Source organism: Mytilus californianus, unplaced genomic scaffold, assembly GCF_021869535.1.
Source record: "Mytilus californianus isolate M0D057914Y unplaced genomic scaffold, xbMytCali1.0.p SCAF_9, whole genome shotgun sequence".
Lineage (NCBI taxonomy): Eukaryota > Metazoa > Mollusca > Bivalvia > Mytilida > Mytilidae > Mytilus > Mytilus californianus.
In genome coordinates this window covers 81,149,935-81,176,279 of record NW_026262745.1, presented here as the reverse complement: position 1 = coordinate 81,176,279, position 26,345 = coordinate 81,149,935, and the positions used below count along the sequence as shown (strand labels likewise).

The 26,345-nt window shown below is 33.3% G+C and overlaps 1 protein-coding gene across 2 annotated transcripts in view; it reads right to left on the bottom strand.

Moving 5' to 3' along the window:
• The window catches only part of LOC127716465 (protein furry homolog), a 631,222-nt gene that overhangs the window by 447,585 nt on the left and 157,292 nt on the right, over positions 1–26,345 (bottom strand). For both annotated transcript variants that reach the window (XM_052222678.1, XM_052222679.1), the window contains exons 19-21: positions 14,242–14,360; positions 8,035–8,214; positions 7,104–7,202 (exon numbers count right to left, since the gene is read on the bottom strand). In XM_052222678.1, coding sequence (XP_052078638.1) covers positions 7,104–7,202; positions 8,035–8,214; positions 14,242–14,360 — 398 coding nt within the window. The remainder of the gene's footprint in view (positions 1–7,103; positions 7,203–8,034; positions 8,215–14,241; positions 14,361–26,345) is intronic.

Sequence of the window (26,345 nt, the reverse complement as noted above, 5' to 3'; positions counted from 1 at the left end):
TTGTTTCCCCTCGCCCCTGCTGTGTCTAAAAAAAGCCAGTGAGTCAAAAAAATTAATCGGCGTTTATAAAAAAAACACTATTTTTAATTTCCGGAAAAAAATCGGAGATTGTCGGACATCAGTCCTTATGAAAAGTATTTCTCAATAGTCCTCAGTTGTTTTCCTTAAATCCATTTCAAGATGGATGGCAAGATTGCCTTGTTGTCGTCTGTTATAACAAGGATTTGTATAGTCTTACTATACAAATCCTTCATTATAATATGATATTCAGACACCGGTAAAATAAAATAAAATGCTCCGCTTGGGCGCAGCTTGATACGACCGCAGAGGTCGTACCCTGAACAGTTGGGGCAAGTATGGACACAACATTCAAGCTTGATACAGCACTGAATTTGGATTGTAATTAAATATTTGACACAGCATAGGTTTCTGACACAGAATAAATGTGGTCTAAGAACTTAAAATTTTTTAATTCATCTATTCAAACCATATCATTATTATTTGATTTTATATATAAATCAGAAATAACCAATTTAAAATGGAAAATTTTAGAGAAAAAAAAGGAAAAAAAAATCCCCCCCCCCCCCAATTTTTTGAACCCCCTTATGATTCATCACCCCCAAACTCAATCCCAGCCTTCCCTTTGTGGTATGGTACCTTGCAGTACACATACATGTGATGGACTGTGAAACTAAGATCAGGAGTTTGGGAGATTAGGACTCAGATCAGGAGGTTTTTAATCGACATAAATTCTGTCGTAAATGTAACCGTGTGCTGTAGAAATTGTCTGTTAAAGTGTGTTTTCTTCAACTTTCCATCCGAATGTATTATGTTTATAGTACCCTTGTACTTATAAATTTTCTCTATCTTTTTGAACTTTCAACTTGTTCAATCTAACATTCTTCTTTTTTAGGCCACACCAATTTGATTAATAGTTCTTTGGATTTTCCCACTCCTGTTTTGGAGAAATTGACTTTTCAATAAAAAAAAATAATTACTGCTTCCGCCAATTTTTGGGCCGCATGCAGCTCCAAGATTAGTTAATCTTTGACAAATTTTATTTTCTCATAGACGTTTTTTCTTGTGCATATATTGCGCCGATCTATTCAAACGCAAGTGTGATAAATCGATTTGTAAATAAAAGTTCAAAAACTGGGATGCCAACATTAAGTTATGTCAGATCATTGCCGACGACAAGTAGTTATTAAACACACAGTTATTTGAAATGCATTTCGTTTTACCTATGAAGACCTGTTCTAGGAGACAAAATAAAAAATCTTTCGTTAGATGACCACGATCACATCAGTACTCGTTTTAACCATTGTCATCCCCGATCATTGTTTCAACAGACATAGTCCGAGATTACTCTGACGTCCAACGGCTGTTTTGCCAGACATGCAAGATATGGTGTTGTTGTTCCACGGCCCAGCTTGTCTGGCAAAACAGCCGTTGGACGTCAGAGTAATCTCGGACTACAACAGACATAAGTAGAGCTATCTGTCTTAGATGAAACTAATATTAAATTCACCTGATTTTTAAAAAAAATGACAGATTAACAGAATTAACAGATTAATCCTATTTTGATGAAAACCCCATATCCCCTTGTTAGTTTATTGACATGCAATCAGAACTCTTTTGTAAGGGCAAAATTTAAGAGTTCCAACGTTCGAGACCGAAGTGGTGGTATTGAAATTGGCATGCTAATAATAATTAGGGATGTATTATTGGTGCAATTACTTCCAGTTTGAAATACATTGCAGGTTTCAGGGGCAAAAGGAAAATGTATTTTGCCAAGTCAGAATAATGCATGTGAATGTGGTTAAAGGACTTAAGATACTTTAAGGGAATGTTTCATTACACTGAGATCTACATGCATAGCAATATAACTATTTTACTAAGGATGTTGCTGAAATATTCACCTCACTCATTATGTTGATCCTATTATGGATAAATAGTTCCAACTAGATGTCAAGCAGCCAATAAACAATCATTACCATATAACGAAAACAACTATATCAAAGATATTTAATATTTTTCAAGGGCTTTTTTTGGAATATATACACATATTTTAATTGTATTCCACACACTATATTTACCTAACTAACATAATTCCTCTTGCTAAACTTCATCCGCTATGCTGCCTTAATATATACACATGTATGAATTTGAATGAAAGTTTACGCAGTCAAAGCTTATTTGACGAAAATAATCAAAATTATACTAAACCAAAGTGAACCAGAAAGTTGGGTATGGTATAGACTGTACTACAGGCACAAATACATCAAATTATATGCATTAGAGCATGTTTCTCCTCCTTTTTCTTTGAAGTAACCCAGTTTTAACATGTACATAAAATTCTAAATTGCACAATTTAAAAAAAAAATTATACCGCTCGCTCCACTTGTAGAGCACCCGCCTCAACAAAACTCATTTTCAAGAAATATATACAATCAAAAAAATTTGGCTCGCTCACCCCATATTTTTTGGAGCTTTTGTCCGAAGAACTAAAAATCAAATTGGTGTGGCCTTAGTATGTTCTTTAAATTTTTTAGGTCATATCTTTTTTACCATTATTCATTGCAATCAGAACATTTGCTTATCTATCTGCAAGTAGATCTTTTATTTTTATCTTTATGCAAGTAGATTTTTTTTTTTTTTTTTATCTTTAATGCAAGTAGATTTTTGATGCATGATAAGTAACACATTCAAACTGAATACATGGGTCATAGTTATCATATAAATTTCAATTTAAGCCTTGAAAGGAAGTATAGAACCCTCAAATAATTTTCAAATTACTATTTTTTTATTTGTCCTAAGACATTTAAAATCATTTAATTACCATCCTTTTATGATTATTTGTTCAATTTATATTTTATTTATATTCTTTTAAAAATTTACATTATTTAAAGGAAAGTAACTTAAAACAGGATAAATCAAGGGAAGTAACCCAACATTCATTTTAAATAAACAAAGTTTTATTACACAACGGCAGTTAGCCTGAGGTAAAAATCGTTGATTACCAGTATGTTTGACACCCAAAGTGACAAGTGAAGCCATATAATTATGCATGTTAATTGATTTACAGGTAAAATATAACTTCAGTAATGTCAGTTACACCAGATATGTTGGGCTGAAATTTTTCATTCATGAAATATTTCATACACGGGATTTTTTTGTCTTCAACGGGAGGTCGGGAGGAGACCCCTGAAAACAGGATTATTGTACTCCCGTCGGGAGGTTCACATGTATAAGTACAATTTCTGAGAGATCCATACACTTGAACACAAGTTATTGTCTTTAAACTAGAAAAATGCTTGTTTTTTGGTCCCTCTTTGGCCCCAAATTCCTAAACATTTAGGGCAATTACCCCCAAACTCAAACCCAGCTTTCCCTTTGTGATATGGAACTTTGCAGTACAATTTCATAAAGATCCATACACTTACACACAAGTTATTGTCCTGAAACTAGAAAAATGCTTGTTTTTTTGCCCCTTTATGGCCCCTAATTCCTCAAATCTCTAGGGAATTACCCCCAAAATCAATCCCAGCCTTCTCTTTATGGTATGGTACCTTGCAGTACAATTTCAGAGAGATCCATACACTTGAACACAAGCTATTATCTGGAAACTAGAAAAATGCTTATTTTTGGCCCCTTTTTGGCCCCTTATTCCTAAACGTTGTGGGCAATTACCCCCAAAATCAATTCCAGCTTTCCCTTTGTGATATGGAACCTTGTGGTACAATGTCAGAGAGATCCATACACTTACACACAAGTTATTGTCATGAAACTAGAAAAATGCTTGTTTTTTGCCCCTTTTTGGCCCCTAATTCCTAAAATTTGGAGGCAATTACCCCCAAAATCAATCCCAGCATTCCCTTTGTGATATGGAACCTTGTGGTACAATGTCAGAGAGATCCATACACTAACACACAAGTTATGTCTGGAAGTTACAAAAATGCTTATTTTTGGCCCCTTTTTGGCCCCTAATTCCTTATCTGTTGGTACCATAACCCCCAAAATCAATCCCCACCTTCCTTTTGTGGTATTGAACCTTATGGTAAAATTTCATAATGATCCATTCACTTAAACTAAAGTTAGAGTGCGAAAACCAATGTGTCTTCGGACGACGACAACGTCATACCAAGATACGACCACAAAATTTTTTTGCGGTCGTATAAAAAATAGTGAACAACACATTATATTCTTTTCCAATAAGGGATACTCGGAAGGAAGTGCTTGAGGACATAACCAGCGGAGTTTCCAGATTGACATCCACAGACGAAAGTCTTCTCACCATTTGTGACAGCTGCGGAACCATAGCTTATAGGTCCTTATGATATTTTTTGACAATTTGCAGACCGTACCATAGATGGTCCGCAAATTGTCAAAAAATATCACAAGGACTTATGAGCTACGGTTCCACAGCTACGTTTGTGTCAGAAAAGATTCCCTGAACAATTTCGAGCCAGATTTTCTAGTCAATAAATGTTGTTCTTCAATTTTTCGAGCCAGATTTTCTAGTCAATAAATGTTGTTCTTCAATTTTTCAAGCCAGATTTTCTAGTCAATAAATGTTGTTCTTCAATTTGACAAATCTTTAAAACTTGTAAATCTCCACTGGTTATGTCCTCAAGCACATTCTTCTAAGTATCGCTTTTGGGAAAAGAATATAATTTGTTGTTCACTATTTTTTTTATTTTACCGTTGTCTGAATATCTTATTATGAAAAATGAACTGTTTGACACCTATATAATTCGTTTACTATGGCTCTGATGTTGGCAGGAAAGATATTTGTGCACATTGTGCATCAGTTGACTGTCCAAGGGATCCTGCATTGATAACCAAATTTAAAACTGTTCTGCCAGTGTGTCAACTGTGCATTGCTGCTCAAAGGGACAGTCCCAAATGAAATCCAAAAAAAAATGATCTGCAACAGTATTACAATATTCTGATCATGATGTCATAGTTGTTTGATTCTGTTTGATTCTAGTCACTTGTTGTATAAATATTCTGTTTCATATATCAATTCTTTTTTAATATAGTGACCTGGCATATTGTATATCTGACACTGAGGTGAAGAGCAATCAATGACCTTAGAAATTCAGTGTTCAATGACCATAAAAATATGTTGTAGGCTTTCAAGTATCTGGCAATACATATTACTAAAAAGATACCAGTATTAAATATTAGGAAAGGCCATTAATGACACAACAAAAAAATATATTATTTGTGATTGTCAGAATTGTGAAAAAACTGAGTACAACAATTGTATTCTTCCAGTCTATAGTTTTTAGAATGAATTGATGATATTTAGATTGCCGTTCTAATCTTTTTCAATTCTAGTACAATTAAAAGTAGAATCCTAAAAAAACAAGAGCTCTCAAGAGCCTGAATCGCTCACCTGTATTTCAGAGGAGAAGATTTTTCAATGTTAGCAAACTTGATGAACAAATTGTGTAAAATTGTCTTTAAAGGGCAATAACTCCTTAAGGGGTCAATTGAAAATTTTGGTCATATTAACTTTTTTGTAGATCTTACTTTGCTGAACATTATTGTTGCTTACAGTTTATATATATCTATAATAATATTCAAAATAATAACAAAAAACTGCAAAATTTTGTTAAAACTACCAATTCGGTGGCAGCAACCCAACAATGGGTTGTTCGATTCGTCTGAAAATTTCAGAGCTGATAGATCTTGACCAATTGAACAATTTTACCCCATGTCACATTTGCTCTAAAAGATTTAGTTTTTGAGATATAAGCCAAAAACTGCATTTGACCCGTATATTCTATTTTTAGCCATGGCGGCCATGTTTGTCGATGGATACAAACTTTGGATACAATTTATAAACTAGATACCCTAAGGAACATTTAGTTAAAGTTTGAAGGTATTTGGCCCAGTAGTTTCAGAGGAGAAGATTTTTGAAATAGTTTACGACGACAGACGACGACGACGACAGACGACAGACGCCAAGTGATGGCATAAGCTCACATGGGGCCCTTCGGGCCCAGGTGAGCTAAAAATGTTATACCTGCCTGCCTGGTCAGCCCCAATGGTAAGGGCAGGGGTAGGGGAAACAAACATTATTTTAATTGTGGCCTGACACACAAAACTTTTTTTGTTTTTTGCTACCACTTGAGCCCCAAATTGCACAAAATAGACAAAACCTTAAGAGGTACCACGGGAAAATTTCAGCAGGCAATTTTCAAAAAAACTCAAAGAAAAATTAAAGGCTATGCAGCAGAAATATTTGTGGATCTTTCAAAAGCTTTTGAACCTCTTCTACATGACATTCTTTTAAGTAAACTATCTGCCTATGGGCTTTCTTTAAAATAAGTGAAATTACTTCAAAATTATCTTACAGATTGTAGGGAACTAATCAAACTAAATCCAGAAAGGTGTACCCAGAGGCTCAATCCTGGGACCTTCATTATTTAATATCTTTATTACTGATATTTTATTTCATTGAACATAGAACTCTATATAACTATGCTGATGATAATACTCTGTCATATGCTGATGATAATACTCTGTCATATGCTGATGATGATTTTGAAAATTTATTATGTATACTTGAAAATGAAAGTTCAGTTCTAAATTGATTGTTTTAAGTTTAATCCAAGCCATTGCAGTTGGAAATAAAACATTTGAGATGATTTGTTTTGTAAACCATGTCGACTCTAAATGAAGCTTGTTTATAGCCTGTATCCTTGACCTGAATGTTATGTTCTATTTAGAATCTGAAGGGGGTGACAAAATATAATATAGTTGGGGCACCTTGTTTTTATCATTTTCAAGAAGGATGTTTTAAAGTTTTAACCCTGAGCTTTATTACTCTTCTTATCTCATTAGATTTCTTATAAAAAGAAAGAAAATAAAGAAAATGTAATGATTAGATTGGTTATGAACTTGCAGCTCATGTTACTCAATCTTTAGTTTCCTGAGTAATGTTTTGTGGAATAGTTTATCTTTCAATTTTTTTACTTTGGTCTTTGATTGCCCCTTGGAATTTTCGTCCCTTTTATACTGTTTTCCATGTCTTAGTTATGATAAATCCATGCATCTCAATTACAATGATATGTCTTCAGGTAAAATGGTACCTTTTCTGCAGCTGGTAATGATGGTAACAGTTTCTTCACCACTTCAGGACAAGCCTTGTCAATAACCTCTAACAGACAAGGCTCATTACTGTTTACTCCCTGTACCAATAAAGTACATATCATTACATTACACTAGTGAAGCTACCATGATATTTGTTGCATCTGAGAAACTTAAACCTAATCAATAAAACTTAATGTTGATCAATAAACATTGAAAAACAGGTTAACAGCATGTAAACCATGTCAGATGGACATGGACAGATTGCTTGCATCCACTTCATCTGAACTTTGGTGGATAGTGGTCTCATTGGCAATCATACCACATCTTCTTATTCTTATAATGTGTACCGTACAACAATTCTAAACAAATCTCATGTAATTTAATTCATCAGCTTTTCCTATTTGATTAAATACTGTAAATTCAGAAATTATTGCGATGTTTTTACTATTGCCAAAAATGCGACAGGGTTATAATCGCAATAATTTAAACTCGCATTTTAAATTTTTATATGAATTAAACAGGATTTTTCTCAATATCGCAAAAATTAAAATTGCATTTTAGTCTAAAATGACAAAATCGCAATAATAAATGCACGCAATAATTTCTGAATTTACAGTACGCTAAATTTTAAGTAGACATCCTGCCTGCCTTTGGAGGTACAATGCATACCTCTTTGTGCACTTTTATTTAATAATTTTTTCACATGATTTTGAAAGTTCTGAATGATCCACCTATTCCGCCTAAGACATAGCTATAGTTGAAAGTACAAGGAAAACAGTATGACAACATTTAAATGCATTAGCTTTAGAAAATAAAAGATAAATATCTGTGAACAAAGAGATAGGTATGTACACTGTGTCCAGCATGAATTGGTAAAAAAAATCTAAATCTACTTGAGCTGTGCTGCAACTAATTGTAATATTTACTAACCTGAACAGCATTAGCAAAAAATATATTCCTAACTTCTTTCAGCAAATGTAATGCCAGTTTCCTGGTAACAACTCTGTTACTACAAAGTAAGACAATAGCCAAGCCTTCAACTTCATGTAATACTCCAAGATTTGATGGTTCCAGTCGATTCACTACAATATTCTCTGTTGGCTGTTTTTCCTAAAAAATACAAATTTTTAAATCACTCTTATGTTCTTTGCTGATTTTTTTATCGTTATTGACAGATGCTCATATTCATAAAACTATACATTGCCAACTATTTTTCCTGATAAAATACACAGAAAATAACAAAATGCTATTTTTTTTATCAATTCAAGGACCATAACTCATGAACAGCAAAGTGAAAATCACCAATTTCAAACTTGGCATATATTTTGTCATCAGTTACCCATAATAAATGAAAATGACACCTTATAAATTTTGTGTGTTCGAAGCACTTTTCTGGATTACAATTTGAAAAGCATTGTTTGAACAGTTCTCAACTTATTGCACAGAAACAACACAAAGTGCCATTTTCCAATCAATCAAGGACCATAACTCCTGAACATCTGAAGTTAATCGTCAATAACAAAATAAACTTCCATTTTGTCATCTTTACAACATGTTAAAATTTTAAAAGTATTGATTGAACAGTCCAAAAGTAATCACACAGAAACAGTCACAGCCACCCTCCCACTTAGCCACCTATACACCATTCTACCCTAAAACAATTAACAGATTTCAAACAGAAAACCTCGTTAAGAAATGATAACAAATAAATTTGCCAAAAAAGTGGTGCAAAAGTTGTGTTTGTTATTAAAGTTGTCTCATTGGCACTCATACCACATCTACTTATATCTATGGTAGTATTTACATTCAGGAATTTAGGTTGCTCTTTTGTGTACCCTAACTTAAGTTAATGTATCTGAACACTGTGATTGGACAAAAAAGACAGTATCTACTGATCATACTCTCCAACGCTGAGGCATGAATCAGGTGTAGAAACATATAAAATAAATGTGGATAGTGTCCACATGTGGACACAGATGATGCCCCCGTTTGCATATCATATAGTTATAAAGGGACATAACTGAAGAACGGTAAAGGTGACGCTACCCAAATTTGAACTTGATCTGAGTTTTGTGGTAATAAGCATTGTGTGTAAGTCTCATAACATTTGGTTGAGGCTAACTCAAGTAGAGAACAGAAACTAAAAATTCAACAATTTTTCTATTTGTAAACACGCATAACTCTAGAACGGTTGTGTATAAGTTTTATAACATTTGGTTGAGACAAACTAAAGTTGGAGAACAGAACGAAAAATTCAGCAATTTTTATGTTTATAAAGGGACATAACTCAAGAATGGTAAAAGTATTGCCACCAAATTTCGTACTTAATCTGTATTATGTAGTTTGTAAGTTTCATAACATTTGGTTGAGACAAACTAAAGTTAGAAAACGGAAACAAAAAATTTGTACTTGATATTAGTTTTGTGGTTATGAATATTGTGTATAGGTTTCATAATGTTTGGTTGGGGCAAACTTAAGTTACAGAATGGAAACTAAAAATTTTGCAATCTTTCGATTTATAAAGGGGCATAACTCAACAAGAAATGATTTCTCCCAAACGAAGCTCCAATAATTCGTCATTCCTATGGTCGCCTGACATTGGGCAAAGTCCAGTACAAATTGGTTTGGTCCAGTAAAGGGACTAACCCTGTTAATCATTCAAATCATCTTGGCATGACAAACCAGAATATATATGGTTTAGGGGTGGGGATCATGACCACTTACAAGATATTAGAACTTTCTCAAATGGCAGGGGGTCGGCTAGACCCCTGGGGACTAACCCTGTTTATCATTCAAATCTTCTCGGCATGACAAACCAGAATATATATGGTTTAGGGGTGGGGATCTTGACCACTTACAAGATATTAGAACTTTCTCCAATGGCAGGGGGTCGGGACGACCCCTGGGGACTAACCCTGTTTATCATTCAAATCATCTCAGCATGACAAACCAGAATATATATGGTTTAGGGGTGGGGATCTTGACCACTTCCAAGATATTAGAACTTTCTCAAATGGCAGGGGGTGGGGATGACCCCTGGGGACTAACCCTGTATTTCATTTGATGTGCTTTATCATGACAAACCAAAATATATATGGTTTAGGGGTGGGGATCTTGACCACTTCCAAGATATTAGAACTTTCTCTAACAGCAGGGGGTCATGTAGACCCCTGGGGACTAACCCTGTTTATCATTCAAATCTTCTCGGCATGACAAACCAGAATATATATGGTTTAGGGGTGGGGATCTTGACCACTTACAAGATATTAGAACTTTCTCAAATGGCAGGGGGTCGGGACAAACCCTGGGGATTAACCCTGTTTATCATTCAAATCATCTCGGCATGACAAACCAGAATATATATGGTTTAGGGGTGGGGATCTTGACCACTTCCAAGATATTAGAACTTTCTCAAATGGCAGGGGGTGGGGATGACCCCTGGGGACTAACCCTGTATTTCATTTGATGTGCTTTATCATGACAAATCAAAATATATATGGTTTAGGGGTGGGGATCTTGACTACTTCCAAGATATTAAAACTTTCTCTAATGGTAGGGGGTAGGGGTAACCCCTGGGGACTAAGCTTTTATTTCATTTAATGTGCTTTATCATTTAGAACATTTTCAATTATAAATATTGTGTCTATCACTAACTGTTTTCAAGTTATAATCATTTGAAAATAAAAAAAATAAAATCCCATAGGGTTCTATAGTAAACCCCTCCTTCCTTTATGCCCCTCAAAGTACCCCTTTATAAACCCCATTGCACAAACAAAACCCTGATTGCACCACTAGACATGTTAGTCTAACATATTGTGAAACCCTAAGTTAATCTGACCAGTGGTTTTGGAGAACGGGTGCGGACAAGTTCGGCGGAAGAAGAAGAAGAAGAAGAAGAAGAAGAATAAAAATAATAAGAACTGAGCAAAAACAATAAGTCTTCCCAAACTTCGTTTGGGAGACTTAATAATGGTTAAAGTGACACTACCCAAATTCAACTTGATCTGTGTTTTATCAGTGGAAGTCAAAATTAAACATTGCATTGTATAAAGCATTGATTGTAGTTGATTCAACTATAATCATGGACAAAGGAAGATAACTCCAATTCTAAAAATTACTTATTATAATATTTAGAAGAAAATAAAAATTTTGCAATTTTTCCATTTATAAAGGGGCATAACTCTAGAACGGTTAAAGTGACACCACCAAAATTCAAACTTGATCTGTGTTTTGTGGTAATAAGCATTGTGTATAAGTTTCATAACATTTGGTTGAGGCAAACTTAAGTTAGAGAACGGAAACTAAAAATTTAGCAATTTTTCCATTTATAAAGGGGCATAACTCTAGAACGGTTAAAGTGACGCCATCAAAATTCAAACTTGATCTGTGTTTTGTGGTAATACGTATTGTGTATAAGTTTCATAACATTTGGTTGAGGCAAACTGAAGTTAGAGAACTGAAACAAAAAATTTGTACTTGATCTTAGTTTTGTGGTAATGAATATTGTGTACCTGAAGCTGTCTAAACATTAAATTGGAAAGAATAACAAACTAGGTTCCCAACTCTTTACATCATTAAGTAGATACAGGGAGATTTTTTTATGCTACGAGATGAAAGAAGAATTTTGAACTGAAGCTTAATATTTTGATATTTATCAGTATTGTTTTCATTAAAATGACATACTAATATTGATTAGAAAAGAAATAAAATGCTCCGCAGGGCGCAGCTTGATACGACCGCAGAGGTCGAACCCTGAACAGTTGAGGCAAGTATGGACACAACATTCAAGCTTGATACAGCTCTGAATTTGGATTGTGATTTAAATATTTGACACAGCATAGGTTTCTGACACAGAATGAATGTGGTCTAAGAACTTAAAAATTTTAAATTGGACATTCACCTATTATGGTCCAATATCCAAAATCTAAATACATGGTTAGATTCAGCATATCAAAGAACCCCAAGAATTCAATTTTTGATGAAATCAAACAAAAGTTTAATTTGGACCCTTTTGACCTCAATGTGGACAAAGTTGATAACGGGGCCCAAAAATCAAAAATCTAAATACATGGTTAGATTCAGCATATCAAAGAACCCCAAGAATTCAATTTTTGATGAAATCAAACAAAAGTTTAATTTGGACCCTTTTGACCTCAATGTGGACAAAGTTGATAACGGGGCCCAAAAATCAAAAATCTAAATACATGGTTAGATTCAGCATATCAAAGAACCCCATATATTCAATTTTTGTTGAAATCAAACAAAGTTTAATTTTGGACCCCGATTTGGACCAACTTGAAAACTGGGCCCATAATCAAAAATCTAAATACATGTTTAGATTCAGCATATCAAAGAACCCTAAAAATTCAATTTTTGTTAAAATCAAACTAAGTTTAATTTTGGACCCTTTGGACCTTACTGTAGACCAATTTGAAAAGGAACCAAAAATTAAGAATCTAAATACACGGTTAGATTCGGCATATCAAAGTACCCCAATAATTCAATTTTTGATGAAATCAAACAAAGTTAAATTTTGGACCCTTTGGACCTCAATGTGGACCAATTTAAAAACGGGGCCCAAAATCCAAAAACTTAATACACAGTTAGATTCAGCATATTAAAGAACCCCAAGAATTCAAGAACAAAACCCCATTGAAATTGATCACGAAATAAGCAATTTACACGAAGTATCTTCTTTTGCACAATACTGTGCAATTGAATATTTCTTGCTATTGCGCAATACTGTACAATTGACAATTTCTTGCTATTGCGCAATATTGTCCTATTGGATATTTCTTGCTTTTGCGCAATACTGTGCAATTGAAGATTTCTTGCTATTGCGCAATACTGTGCAATTGAAGATTTCTTGCTATTGTGCAATACTGTGCAATTGAAAATTTCTTGCTATTGCACAATACTTATTATATAATAATTTACACATCCTGTTTGGTGTGTATCTCCTACCATATCATTATTATTTGCTTTTAAATATAAATCAGAAATAACCAACTTAAAATGGAAAATTTTAAAAGAAAAAAAAAAAAATCCCCCCCCAAATTTTTTGAACCCCCTTATGATTCATCACCCCCAAACTCAATCCCAGCTTTCCCTTTGTGGTATGGTACCTTGCAGTACAATTTCAGAGAGATTCATACACTTGAACACAAGTTATTGTCATGAAACTAGAAAAATGCTTGTTTTTTGCCCCTTTTTTGGCCCCTAATTCCTAAAATTTTGAGGCAATTACCCCCAAAATCAATTACAGCCTTCCCTTTGTGATATGGAACCTTGTGGTACAATGTCAGAGAGATCCATAGACTTACACACAAGTTATTGTCTGGAAGTTACAAAAATGCTTATTTTTGGCCCCTAATTCCTTAACTGTTGGTACCATAACCCCCAAAATCAATCCCAACCTTCCTTTCGTGGTATAGAACCTTATGGTAAAATTTCATGGAGATCCATTCACTTAAACTAAAGTTAGAGTGCGAAAACCAATGTGTCTTCGGAAGATGCCGGACGACGCCAGACGACATCGACGACGACGACGAGGACGCCAACGTCATACCAATATACGACCAAAAAATTTTTAATTTTTGCGGTCTTATAAAAAATAGAAATTAGGGCGCCCTCTAATTTGTCAACAAAAATCATGGTAGCAAAAGGTAAACAAAAATTGTAGAATCAACTTTTTCTCCTATTTCTTGCTTGTAGTACTATATAATATACAAGCCTGCCTGGAAATTTGAATCTTGATGCCAAAAAAAACTATGGATTATACATGCCCAAATTCAGTAGATATACTACTTGTACTTTAATCAAATTCTTTTTAAGTTTTTATGTGGTCAATTATTGTACATCCAACTTAATGAAAAAAGTATGCTTAAAAGATGAATTGTCAAACGGAAAAAGTGCCTTTTTTGTAAATTTCCCCCATCCTGAAGACACCTAAATTGAGGCTTAAAGATTTTATGTGTATAAGGAACTACATGATTAGTTGTTTTGTATTCCCAAGAATCTAAGAAATGGTGTAAATTACTAAATATTAGGACCAAAAAAATTTCTTTTCTGTAGTATTAAGTTGTTTAATGTTCATAAAATCCGTGAATGTTTTTAAAGCTGGAATATAGGTTTTACTTTATGTGAATTGACATTAGATTTCCACTGAACAAGTAACTGCATGATGAGTCGTATTGTACTGTCTAGAATCTGTGTCTGTGTATCAGCTATATCTTTTTGAACAAACAATACAAAGCCTGAAACAAACAAAAAACCATAAACAGTTGCTGCATAAGAGTTTTTTTCCAATTCTGGCCTTGTCTATTCTCAATTTAAATTCCTTACAAATACAGGAAGTTAGGAATATATGTTATACCAGTGCTGTTCAGGATTTTTAAAAATTACAATTAGTTACTGCACAGCTTAAATAGATTTTACAATCAATCAAGGACCATAACTCCTGAACAGCTAAAGTTAATCGTCAATAACAAAATAAACTTCCATTTTGTCATCTTTAACAACATATCAAAATTTGAAAAGTATTGGTTGAAGAGTCTCACACAGAAACAGACAGAGCCACACAGCCACCTATACACCATTCTACCCTAAAACAATAAACAGATCGTCAACAGAAAACCTGGTTTAAGAAATGTTAACAAATTATTTTTTTTTTATATAAAACTAAAACTATTGCAATATATGTACAGTTATGAGTACTCATGATCATACATCCTGTCCATACTGTTTACTTATATTTTGGCATTGCACAAGGTCATGTGTTTCTCAGACTTCTTTAAACTGAATCAGTTGGATGTGTACTGGTTGATACTTTAGTCTGGGAAAACATGATTTATTTATTAGTTGTTATTGGCTTTAAACTAGTTTCGGTGCTTTGTGTCTATTGTTTTTATGTTATTTGGTTTATTTGTGCTTCGTACCAATTAATTGAGTTAAGCCATTTGGTACTGATTTTTACAGTTTGTTCTTATGTTGTGCTGTAACATCACTGTCCCAGGTAAAGGGGAGGGTTGAGCACTCACAAACATGTTTAACCCAACCACATTCTTCATGTGCCTGTCCCAAGTCAGGAGCCTGTAATTCAGTGGTTGTCGTTGGTTCATGTCTGTCATATTTGTTTTTGTAAATTGAATTATATAAATAAGGGTGTTAGTTTTCTCGTTTGAATTGTTACACATTTTTCATGTTGGGCCTCTTACAGTTGACTATATGGTATGGGTTTTTCTCGTTGTTGAAGGCCATACGGTGACCTATAATTGCTTTTATTTTCGTCATTGGAACTCTGGTGGATACTTGTCTCATTGGCAATCATACCACATCTCCTTATTCTATATTACAAAATAATTTTCTAAATTTCATACTATTTTTCACCAGTCTTGTCTATACAGTATTTTTTATAAAGCTCAAGCTAATATGTCTAGTTAAAGACCAATCCAGAACTCTTCTGTTAAAGAAAACTAACATTTTTGTCAATCAGGAATATCTCATCTTTCCTTTGCCTTTTCCCTTAATTAACCAAGACTTACTTATTGGTTATGAGTATTTTAATCATTTGATTATAAAAATAAGGAGGTGTGGCATGATTATACTATTTTCTAAGATCTTAAAACTAGAGGCTCTAAAGAGCCTGTGTCACTCACCTGCATCTTTAACAATGGCCACTTTTTAGTAAAAATCATCATTAAAGGGGTATAACTCTATTGAGACAATTTCAGTCATGTTGACATATTTGTAGATCTTATCCCGCTGATCATTTTTCTTTATTGTAGTTTTAATAGGCACAACATGCATAAAAATGGTAAAAATTAAAGGGCAATAACAAGTTGACTGAAGATTTTGGCCATGATGGCTGATTTGTAGATCTTGTCTTGCTGATTATTTTTGCTTTTAAAGTTTCTATCTATTAATAATAGTTTTCAAGATAAAAGGGCAAAAATGAAAAATTGGGGAAAATCAACTCTTAAGGCAATAACTTTAATAAGGAGTTGACCAACGACTTTGGTCATAATGAATTATTTGTAGATCTTGTCTTGCTGATCATTTTTGCTATATAAAATTTCCATCTATCTATCATAGTTTGCAAGATGAAAGGCAAAAATGCAAAAAAATCAGAAAAATCATCATTAAAGGGCAATGACTTACTAACAATGTTGGCCATGTTGACTTACTTGTAGATCTTGTCTTGCTGATCATTTTTGTTATACAGTTGGATGGCAAACGATTTAATGGCTTCTAAGGTCAAGACAATGGTCACGTGACAAAAGGTCAGAGTTTACTTTTTTTTGTAAACGTGCATGCCCTATGGTTTTTCAACTCGTATCATCTTAATTTTACTTGTACATAAATAAAACTTAAAGTGTTCGAATCTTGAGTGAATAAGCTTCATTATTCTTTATATTTATTGCTAAAAAGTGTTGTTAAATTATTCTAAAATGATGAGTGAAGTGAAACTTAGAAACATGTTCACCGGTTTAATTGGTGCAGGACCAGTGCAGCCCCTTCTAGTGATCCAACAAGAGAAAGGATTAATATCCAGTTCTGTTCTTGATTCATCAGCAGAACTCTTGTTACAATAGAATATAACTTTGCATTACAATAAAATACAATATGGAAAAGCTGAAAATGTAGACCATATATGCTTCAAAAAGAATGGAAAAAAGATTATTTGCAGTAGATTGTAACTTATGCAGAGTATAAGTGTTGTTTATTCAGACGGAATGGTTTCTTCCATGAGATGGGGCAGTTGATTCCATTATAAGGTCAAAGGTCATGCCTAATTTGGTCTGTCTGATTATCAGGGATTAGGTTCTCAGATTACAATTGCAGGCTGCCGGCTTCTCACTTTTGATTTGGCTGTTGAATACAAAGGACGTTTACTCTATAGGAATAAGTTTTCAATTTCATTTTACAGTTTTACTTATTATACTGATTTTTCTGCTGTTAAACTTGAGACTTTATTGTGGAAGATTCTCTGGACTGGAAAGGTATTTTGTACACGACTTTTATTTCCAGAGTGTGATTACGATTTTATCACTAGAACTGTAGTCAACTCTTTATACCTCATCGTAAATTAGTGATCTCGGACATAATATTCATTGCAGTTAAATAGAGTATAATTTGTCTTTCTTTTGAATAGGAATTGAGAACTTGAATCAGTTTTTTTTAATAGTTTCGTGATTTTACGGCTATAAAAACTTTGGTAAATAACATGGCTTCTTCAACCAGACATAACTGAGCGAAACAGTTAGTAAATTACGGCATTTTTCTGTTTCTGATGGGACAGAAACTGTCATATGAGACCAGTTATAATCATTTTTTTAAATTTTTGTTATTAAATGGTATTAGTGTTACTGACAGCAAGCCTCATTCAGTGTCAGAAGATCTATTGATATATTTTGCTACACATTGCTTTCAACATCTCAAACTACAGTACTCTACAATTAAACTATACATATGTGGAATTAGACATAGATGCTTGAAGGACAATATATGTTCTCCTTTCAACGATTCTAGTAACAATTTAGAGAGACTGTCCTTGTTTTTTAATTCTATTAAAAGATTACAGAAACCGATCATTAAAGATCGCTTACCCATAACTTTTGATATCCTTCAACATTTATGTGTTAAACTTAAAGAAGGACTTTTTTCACCTTTTATTGACCACATGTTATATACTGCTTTTACAGTAGCTTTTTATGGTTTCTTACGCTGTGGCGAATTTACAATTCGCAAGTCAAAATCATTTGATTGTAACAACAATATATGTATATCTGATGTTTTGTTTTATTCTGACTATGTTATTTTACATTTAAAGCAGTCTAAGACTGACCCTTTCAGGATGGGTGTGGATATTCAACTTCACAAGCTAAATCATGATTTTTGTCCGTTTAAAGCTTTACATGATTATTTGATTGTAAGGAAAACCATGTTTAAATTTCAAAATAATAGTGCTTTGTTTATTGACAAATCGGGTAAAGCTCTAGAAAGAGAATTTTTCATTAGCAAGTTAAAGCATCTTTTGGGTATATGTGGATATAATCCTCATTCCTTTAACGGACATTCATTTCGAATTGGAGCTGCTACAACAGCTGGAAAATCTAATATTGAGGATCACTTAATTAAAACATTAGGTAGATGGAAGTCTAATAGTTATTGTCGCTACATAAGAACTAGTAAAAATGTAATAAAAAAGGCACAACAAAAGTTATCATCATGATACTTGTTTCTATCCATTATGTCATATCCTGTGTAAAATAATGTTTGCTATTATTCTTATTTTATACTATATAGTATACATTAGCATATGTACATACCTGTAGATATTAAACATTTGTGTATTTTGAATATCATGTATTTGCTTGCTTTATTTAAATAACTGATTCATATGATTAAATACATATTTAGTAAGTCCAATCTACCCAGAATCACATGAGTGAACAATTGATCATGTGACACAAATCAGAACAAGGTTGATCCTTTCATAAGCAAATTAGATTTTTATTTTGTGGGAAAAATTTATTCGAATTATGGTTTTAATTCTGTGAAGTTTCAGGAAATTGAATTGAATTTGGGATATATGTGATTTTAGGAACTAGATATCTTGAAAATACGGTTCAAAATAACGTATTACAGATAATTTCTTTGTTATCGACTTCGGCAAATTAGCGAGGGCTTTTTACAAGACAATGGCCGAGGTATTTACGATAGAACCTATCCAAGTGGAAGATTGTAATATATTTGAAAACCAAACAGTTATTGTAAATGATGATGGTTCTCTTCAAATTATTGGAGCTCCATCAGAAAATGTAACGAAAAAATAGTGCTACTTCTATGTTTTCGGGAAAAATTAAAAAAGGAGGGGCTACGAGTACCGCTACATCTAACCAGACAAATAGGCCGGATTTACTTGGGATGTACCAGGAGCAGATGATTAATAACCAGAAGCTTATTTTAGAACAACAGAGAGCAATTAACGCTCTGACCCAATCTGTTTCGGAGATTAAAAACGCGTGTATTCAAAACAATAACAAACACGCACCTTCTACAGCTTCCAGTACGCAAGCGCGCTGATACAGCTGACAGTTTTTATGACAGCATATCGAAAGAAGAATCAGAAGGAGAATTTGAATCGTCAAATGAAGATGAGGAAGGAGAACCAAAGATTAAACATAGAAAAGTGGAAATTGCACCTACAAAGTTTGAGAAGATCAAAAGAGTAGAACGTGATCTTTCCAAAAAGCCAAAATTAGGGCCTTCCGTGCATGAGGAAATAGCGAAAATCGTAAACCAAGGATCCGAGTCTACTGTAGACCATAGAAGCAAAGAGGTCCAAGAGCTTTTAGAAAAATACGTAAGACCTGATAATTGTGATTATTTGGAAGTGCCTAAGGTCAATAAGGTATTATGGACTTCGAAAGAAACTGACAAACGTTTGAAGGACTCGAATCGTAATTTTCAGAGAATGCAAGGATATTTAGTAAATGGGATGATTCCTCTGGTTTTGTTGATGGACAAAAGTTTGAAAAGTTCAACAGATGAATCTGAAGAAAATTTTGAATTGGCACTTGATTCTTTGAATATGTTACTGTATGCACATAGAGACATGTCTAGCCAGCGAAAAAGATTACTGACTCCAGCACTTGACAAGAAGTACTATGTACTTTCCAATGAAGGGGAAAAGATTTCTTCAAAATATCTGTTTGGTGAACAGGAAGACCTGGAAAAAAGAATGAAGGAAATTGATGATAGTGTCAAACTTGGGAAAAAGATTGGATCTGTTAAAGGTTTTGGCAAAGATAAAACTAGAGAGCCTGAGAAATCAAACAGGGACAATAATAAGAACAATGGTTTTAACAGTGGTTATAGCAGTGGCTTTAAAAGTTCTTTTTTAGCCAAAGGGCCCAGATGAACCAAGAAGGAAAGAAAAACAAGAAAGGCAAGGGAAATCTGGGCCACAAAAAACACTAGTTACACAAGATAATGTAAGTACTTTTATGGACAATGAATTACATTGTCTTGAAAATATACCTGCCAATTTTGTAGCAGGAAAAATTTCAAACTGTTTACCAGTTTGGAAAAACATTACAAGTGACATAAACCTCTTGAGCATTGTGTCTCAAGGTTATCACTTAGAATTTGAGACTGAACCTTGTAATAAATGTTCACGTAAAGAAATAAAATTTAATGACACTGAGCAACTCATTATTGATGACCTGCTATCAAATTTGTTGAATAAAAGTGTCATTGAACTAACTAACCATCAGTTTGGGGATGTTGTGTCACACATATTTATAAGACCTAAACCTGATGGATCTCATAGACTTATCCTCAATTTAAGTAATTTAAATGAACATTTAGAGTATAAACATTTTAAAATGGAAACTTTCAAGTCAGCTATAGAATTAGTTAAACAAAACTGCCTCTTTTCTAGACTGGACATTAAAGATGACTTTTATAGTCTAAAAATTAGCCTTGAGGACAGGAAATATTTAAGATTTAAATGGAAAGAAAACTTTTTTCAGTTTACTGCTATGCCAAACGGTTTATCTTCAGCTCCTAGAGTGTTTACAAAACTATTAAAACCAGTTCTTTCCTCTTTGAGGAAGGAAGGATATGTTAATTGTGCATATATAGATGATATTTTACTCATCGGTGACTCACATGAAGAATGTAGTAACAATGTAAAAAACTCATTGCTGTTATTTGATAGCTTAGGATTTACCATACACGATGGGAAATCAGTTGTTACACCAACTACAATAAAATGCTCCGCAGGGTGCAGCTTGATACGACCGCAGAGGTCGAACCCTGAACAGTTGGGGCAAGTATGGACACAACATTCAAGCTTGATACAGCTCTGAATTTGGATTGTGATTAAATATTTGACACAGCATAGGTTTCTGACACAGAATGAATGTGGTCTAAGAACTTAAAAATTTTAAATTGGACATTCACCTATTATGGTCCAATATCCAAAATCTAAATACATGGTTAGATTCAGCATATCAAAGAACCCCAAGAATTCAATTTTTGATGAAATCAAACAAAAGTTTAATTTGGACCCTTTTGACCTCAATGTGGACCAATTTAAAAACGGGGCCCAAAATCCAAAAACTTAATACACGGTTAGATTCAGCATATTAAAGAACCCCAAGAACCCCAAGAACCCCAAGAATTCAAGAATTCAAGAATAAAACCCCATTGAAATTGATCAAGAAATAAGCAATTTATTCGGAGTATCTTCTTTTGCACAATACTGTGCAATTGAATATTTCTTGCTATTGCGCAATACTGTACAATTGACAATTTCTTGCTATTGCGCAATATTGTGCTATTGGAAATTTCTTGCTATTGCGCAATACTGTGCAATTGAAGATTTCTTACTATTGCGCAATAATGTGCAAATGAAGATTTCTTGCTATTGTGCAATACTGTGCAATTGAAAATTTCTTGCTATTGCACAATACCTATTATATAATAATTTACACATCCTGTTTGGTGTGTATCTCCTACCATATCATTATTATTTGCTTTTAAATATTAATCAGAAATAACCAACTTAAAATGGAAAATTTTAAAAGAAAAAAAAAAGTAAAAAAAAAATCCCCCCTCCCCCAAATTTTTTGAACCCCCTTATGATTCATCACCCCTAAACTCAATCCCAGCCTTCCCTTTGTGGTATGGTACCTTGCAGTACAATTTCAGAGAGATCCATACACTTGAACACAAGTTATTGTCTGGAAACTAGAAAAATGCTTATTTTATGGCCCCCAATTCCTAAACGTTTCGGGCAATTACCCCCAAACTCAATTCCAGCTTTCCCTTGGTGATATGGAACCTTGTAGTACAATTTCAGAAATATCCAAACACTTACACACAAGTTATTGTCATGAAACTAGAAAAATGCTTGTTTTTTGCCCCTTTTTTGGCCCCTAATTCCTAAAATTTTGAGGCAATTACCCCCAAAATCAATTACAGCCTTTTCTTTGTGATAAGGAACCTTGTGGTACAATGTCAGAGAGATCCATACACTTACACACAAGTTATTGTCTGGAAGTTACAAAAATGCTTATTTTTGGCCCCTTTTTTGGCCCCTAATTCCTTAACTGTTGGTACCATAACCCCCAAAATCAATCCCAACCTTCCTTTCGTGGTATTGAACCTTATGGTAAAATTTCATGGAGATCCATTCACTTAAACTAAAGTTAGAGTGCGAAAACCAATGTGTCTTCGGACGACGCCAGACGACGACGACAACGACGACGACGCCAATGTCATACCAATATACGACCAAAAAAATTTTAATTTTTGCGGTCGTATAAAAATTGAGTTTTTAGGTTTTGAAATAGACTCAGATAATATGACTGTTAGATTAACAGCTAAGAAAGTGGCAAACATTGTAAATTTAAGTGTCGAAATGTTGAAGAAAGAATCTATTACGGTGCGTGAGTTTGCTAAAGTTTGGGAAATTAATTGCAGCTGAACATGGTGTTTTATATGCACCCTTGTTTTACAAAACTTTAGAAATACAAAAAGACTTTGAGTTAAAAATAAATAAAGGAAATTTTGACAGGATAATGAAGCTTTTAAAGGAATCTATAGACTGTGTTAATTGGTGGATTCTTAATTTACCATATAGTTTCAAACCTATTGTATTCAAATCACCAGACAGAAAAATTGAGTCTGATAGTAGTATGATAGGATATGATGTTACAAACAATTTAGATATATCAGGTATTTGGTCGAAAGAGGAGAGACAAAAACATATAAATTATCTTGAGCTAAAAGCAGCCTTTTTGGCCTTAAAACAATTTTATGAAAATTCGCATGGAGAACATGTTCAATTATTTCTGGATAACACTACAGCTATAAAATATTTGAATAAAATGGGCGGAAGAAAAACATCACTCAATAGACTAGCTAAACAAATTTGGTTATGGAGTATGCATAGAAAAATCTGGTTAAGTGTTTTCTTCATAAAAGGAAAGTTGAACATTAAAGCAGATGCACTCAGCAGGCAAAAGCTAAATGCTGATATGGAATGGATGATAGTAGACAATATTTTTGCTCATATCATGGACAAGTTTGGACCTTGTGATATTGACCTATTTGCGTCAAAATATAATTACAGGTTAGATAAGTATGTTTCATTTGGACCAGATGTTAATGCTTTTGCAGTTAATGCTTTCTCTTTGAACTGGAGTGACTATTACGCATATATTTTTCCACCTTTCAGTGTATTGAGTGCAGTATTACAGAAAATTTGTCTCGAAAAAGCAACAGCAGTGGTGATAGCTCCGTTATTTTCAACACAACCTTGGTTTCCTGTGATGCTGAAATTAGTATGTAAACAACCCTACATTCTACCAAAAGTTCAAAATATCTTAAAAAATCAGAAAACAAGTCAAAATCATCAGTTAAAAAATATGAGATTGGGAGTTTTCATGGTCTCAGGGAAAAATTGTGTGAAAGAGGCTTATCAAAAGACGCTGCCAATATCATCATTGAGAGAAAGTACACAAAAACAATATGGGTCATATATCCAAAAGTGGATGCTTTTTTGTAACGTAGAAAAGATTAATCAATTTAATCCATCTATAAACAATGTTCTACAGTTTCTTTTCAATTTATTTGAAAATGGATTGGGTTACAGTGCTTTACATACTGCTAAATCTGCTGTGTCAAGTTTTGTGTATTTGATAACTAATGTTCAAATTGGAAAACATGTCCAAGTGAAGCAGTTTATTAAGGGACTTTTTAATAAAAGACCTTCTTTTCCAAAATATTATGTCACTTGGAACATTGATATCGTTTTAAAGTTCTTAAAAACTTTGAAGCCAGTGAAAAATATTTCATTAAAGAAGTTAACTTTCAAATTGGTAATGTTGTTGGCTTTGACAACAGGACAAAGGATACAAAGTTTATTTCTTATTGACATTCGAAACCTAGAATTAGGAGAAACATATGTAATAAAATGCTTCGCTGGGCGCAGCTTGATACGACCGCAGAGGTCGAACCCTGAACAGTTGGGGCAAGTATGGACACAACATTCAAGCTTGATACAGCTCTGAATTTAGATTGTGATTAAATATTTGACACAGCATAGGTTTCTGACACAGAAAGAATGTGGTCTTAGAACTTCAATTTTTTTAATTTACCAATTATGGTCCAATGTCCAAAATCAAAATACATGGCTAGATTCAGCATATCAAAGAACCCCATATATTCAATTTTTGTTGAAATCAAACAAAGTTTAATTTTGGACCCCAACTTGGACCAACTTGAAAACTGGGCCCATTATCAAAAATCTAAACACATGTATAGATTCAGCATATCAAAGAACCCCAAGAATTCAATTTTTGTTAAAATCAAACTAAGTTTAATTTTGGACCCTTTTGACCTCAATGTGGACAAAGTTGATAACGGGGCCCAACTTTCAGCATATCAAAGTACCCCAAGAATTCAATTTTTGTTAAAATCAAACTAAGTTTAATTTTGGACCCTTTGGACCTTAATGTAGACCAATTTAAAAATGGGACCCAAAATTAAAAATCTAAAAACACGGTTAGATTTGGCATATCAAAGAACCCCAATAATTCAATATTTGATGAAATCAAACGTAGTTTAATTTTGGACATTTTGACCTCAATGTGGACAAAGTTGATAACAGGGCCCAAAAATCAAAAATCTAAATACATGGTTAGATTCAGCATATCAAAGAACCCCGTATATTCAATTTTTGTTGAAATCAAACAAAGTTTAATTTTGGACCCTTTTGACCTCAATATGAACCAATTTGATAGCGGGGTCCACAAATAAAAAATCTACATACATGGTTAGATTCAGCATATCAAAGAACCCCATATATTCAATTTTTGTTGAAATCAAACAAAGTTAAATTTTGGACCCCAATTTGGACCAACTTGAAAACTGGGCCCAAAATCAAAAATCTAAATACATGTTTAGATTCAGCATATCAAAGAACCCCATATATTCAATTTTTGTTAAAATCAAACTAAGTTTAATTTTGGACCCTTTGGACCTTAATGTAGACCAATTTGAAAACTGGACCCAAAATAAAAATTTAAATACACAGTTAGATTCAGCATATCAAAGAACCCCGTATATTCAATTTTTGTTGAAATCAAACAAAGTTTAATTTTGGACCCTTTTGACCTCAATATGAACCAATTTGATAGCGGGGTCCACAAATAAAAAATCTAAATACTTGGTTAGATTCAGCATATCAAAGAACCCCATATATTCAATTTTTGTTGAAATCAAACAAAGTTTAATTTTGGACCCCAATTTGGACCAACTTGAAAACTGGGCCAAAAATCAAAAATCTAAATACATGTTTAGATTCAGCATATCAAAGAACCCCATATATTCAATTTTTGTTAAAATCAAACAAAGTTTAATTTGGACCCTTTGGACCTTAATGTAGACCAATTTGAAAACTGGACCCAAAATTAAAAATCTAAATACACGGTTAGATTCGGCATAACAAATAAATAAATGTGGTCAAAGATTTTACAAATCTAATGCGCCATACTGTCCAATTAAAGATTACTTCTTGAAATTTTTCAATATTTGAAATTTGAAAAAAAAATAATATTTGAAGAATAATTCTTTTTAATTTCTGAAATCTGAAATGAGAAAAAATTGACCCCCCACAATTTCATTTAACCCACCCCCCCCCCTTTTTTCCCCAAAAAAATTCTTTCCCTCAAGATATGGTCATAATCTCAATTCAAATTTCCAATTGAGTTTGCAACCATAATTACCCATTTAAATTTACCATAGTGCTAACTTAATCTATTTTATAATAGAATTTAAAATATAGTGTCAAATCTTTCATATGGATTTTGTTGTAAAAAAAAAAGATGCAACATTTGCAGATATTTTTACTGGTCTTCCTTTATAAATATGCATTTCCTTAAACATAATTTAAAAGCAGTGTAAGGGAAGTAACCAAAACATTGTATTTGGATTACCTCCCTTACACTGTTTTAAATTATCTTAATTGTTCATTAACCATTACTTTATACATAATTTAAAAGCAGTGTAAGGGAGATTATTTCAATGATGTATTTGATTTATCTCCCTTACACTGCTTTAAATTATGTTTTGTACTAAAGTATTTGTCCATTAACCAGGACAACCTTGTTTTTCCCCCTTTTTTGCCCCTAATTCTTAAACGGTTTGAGCCATAACCCCCCAAA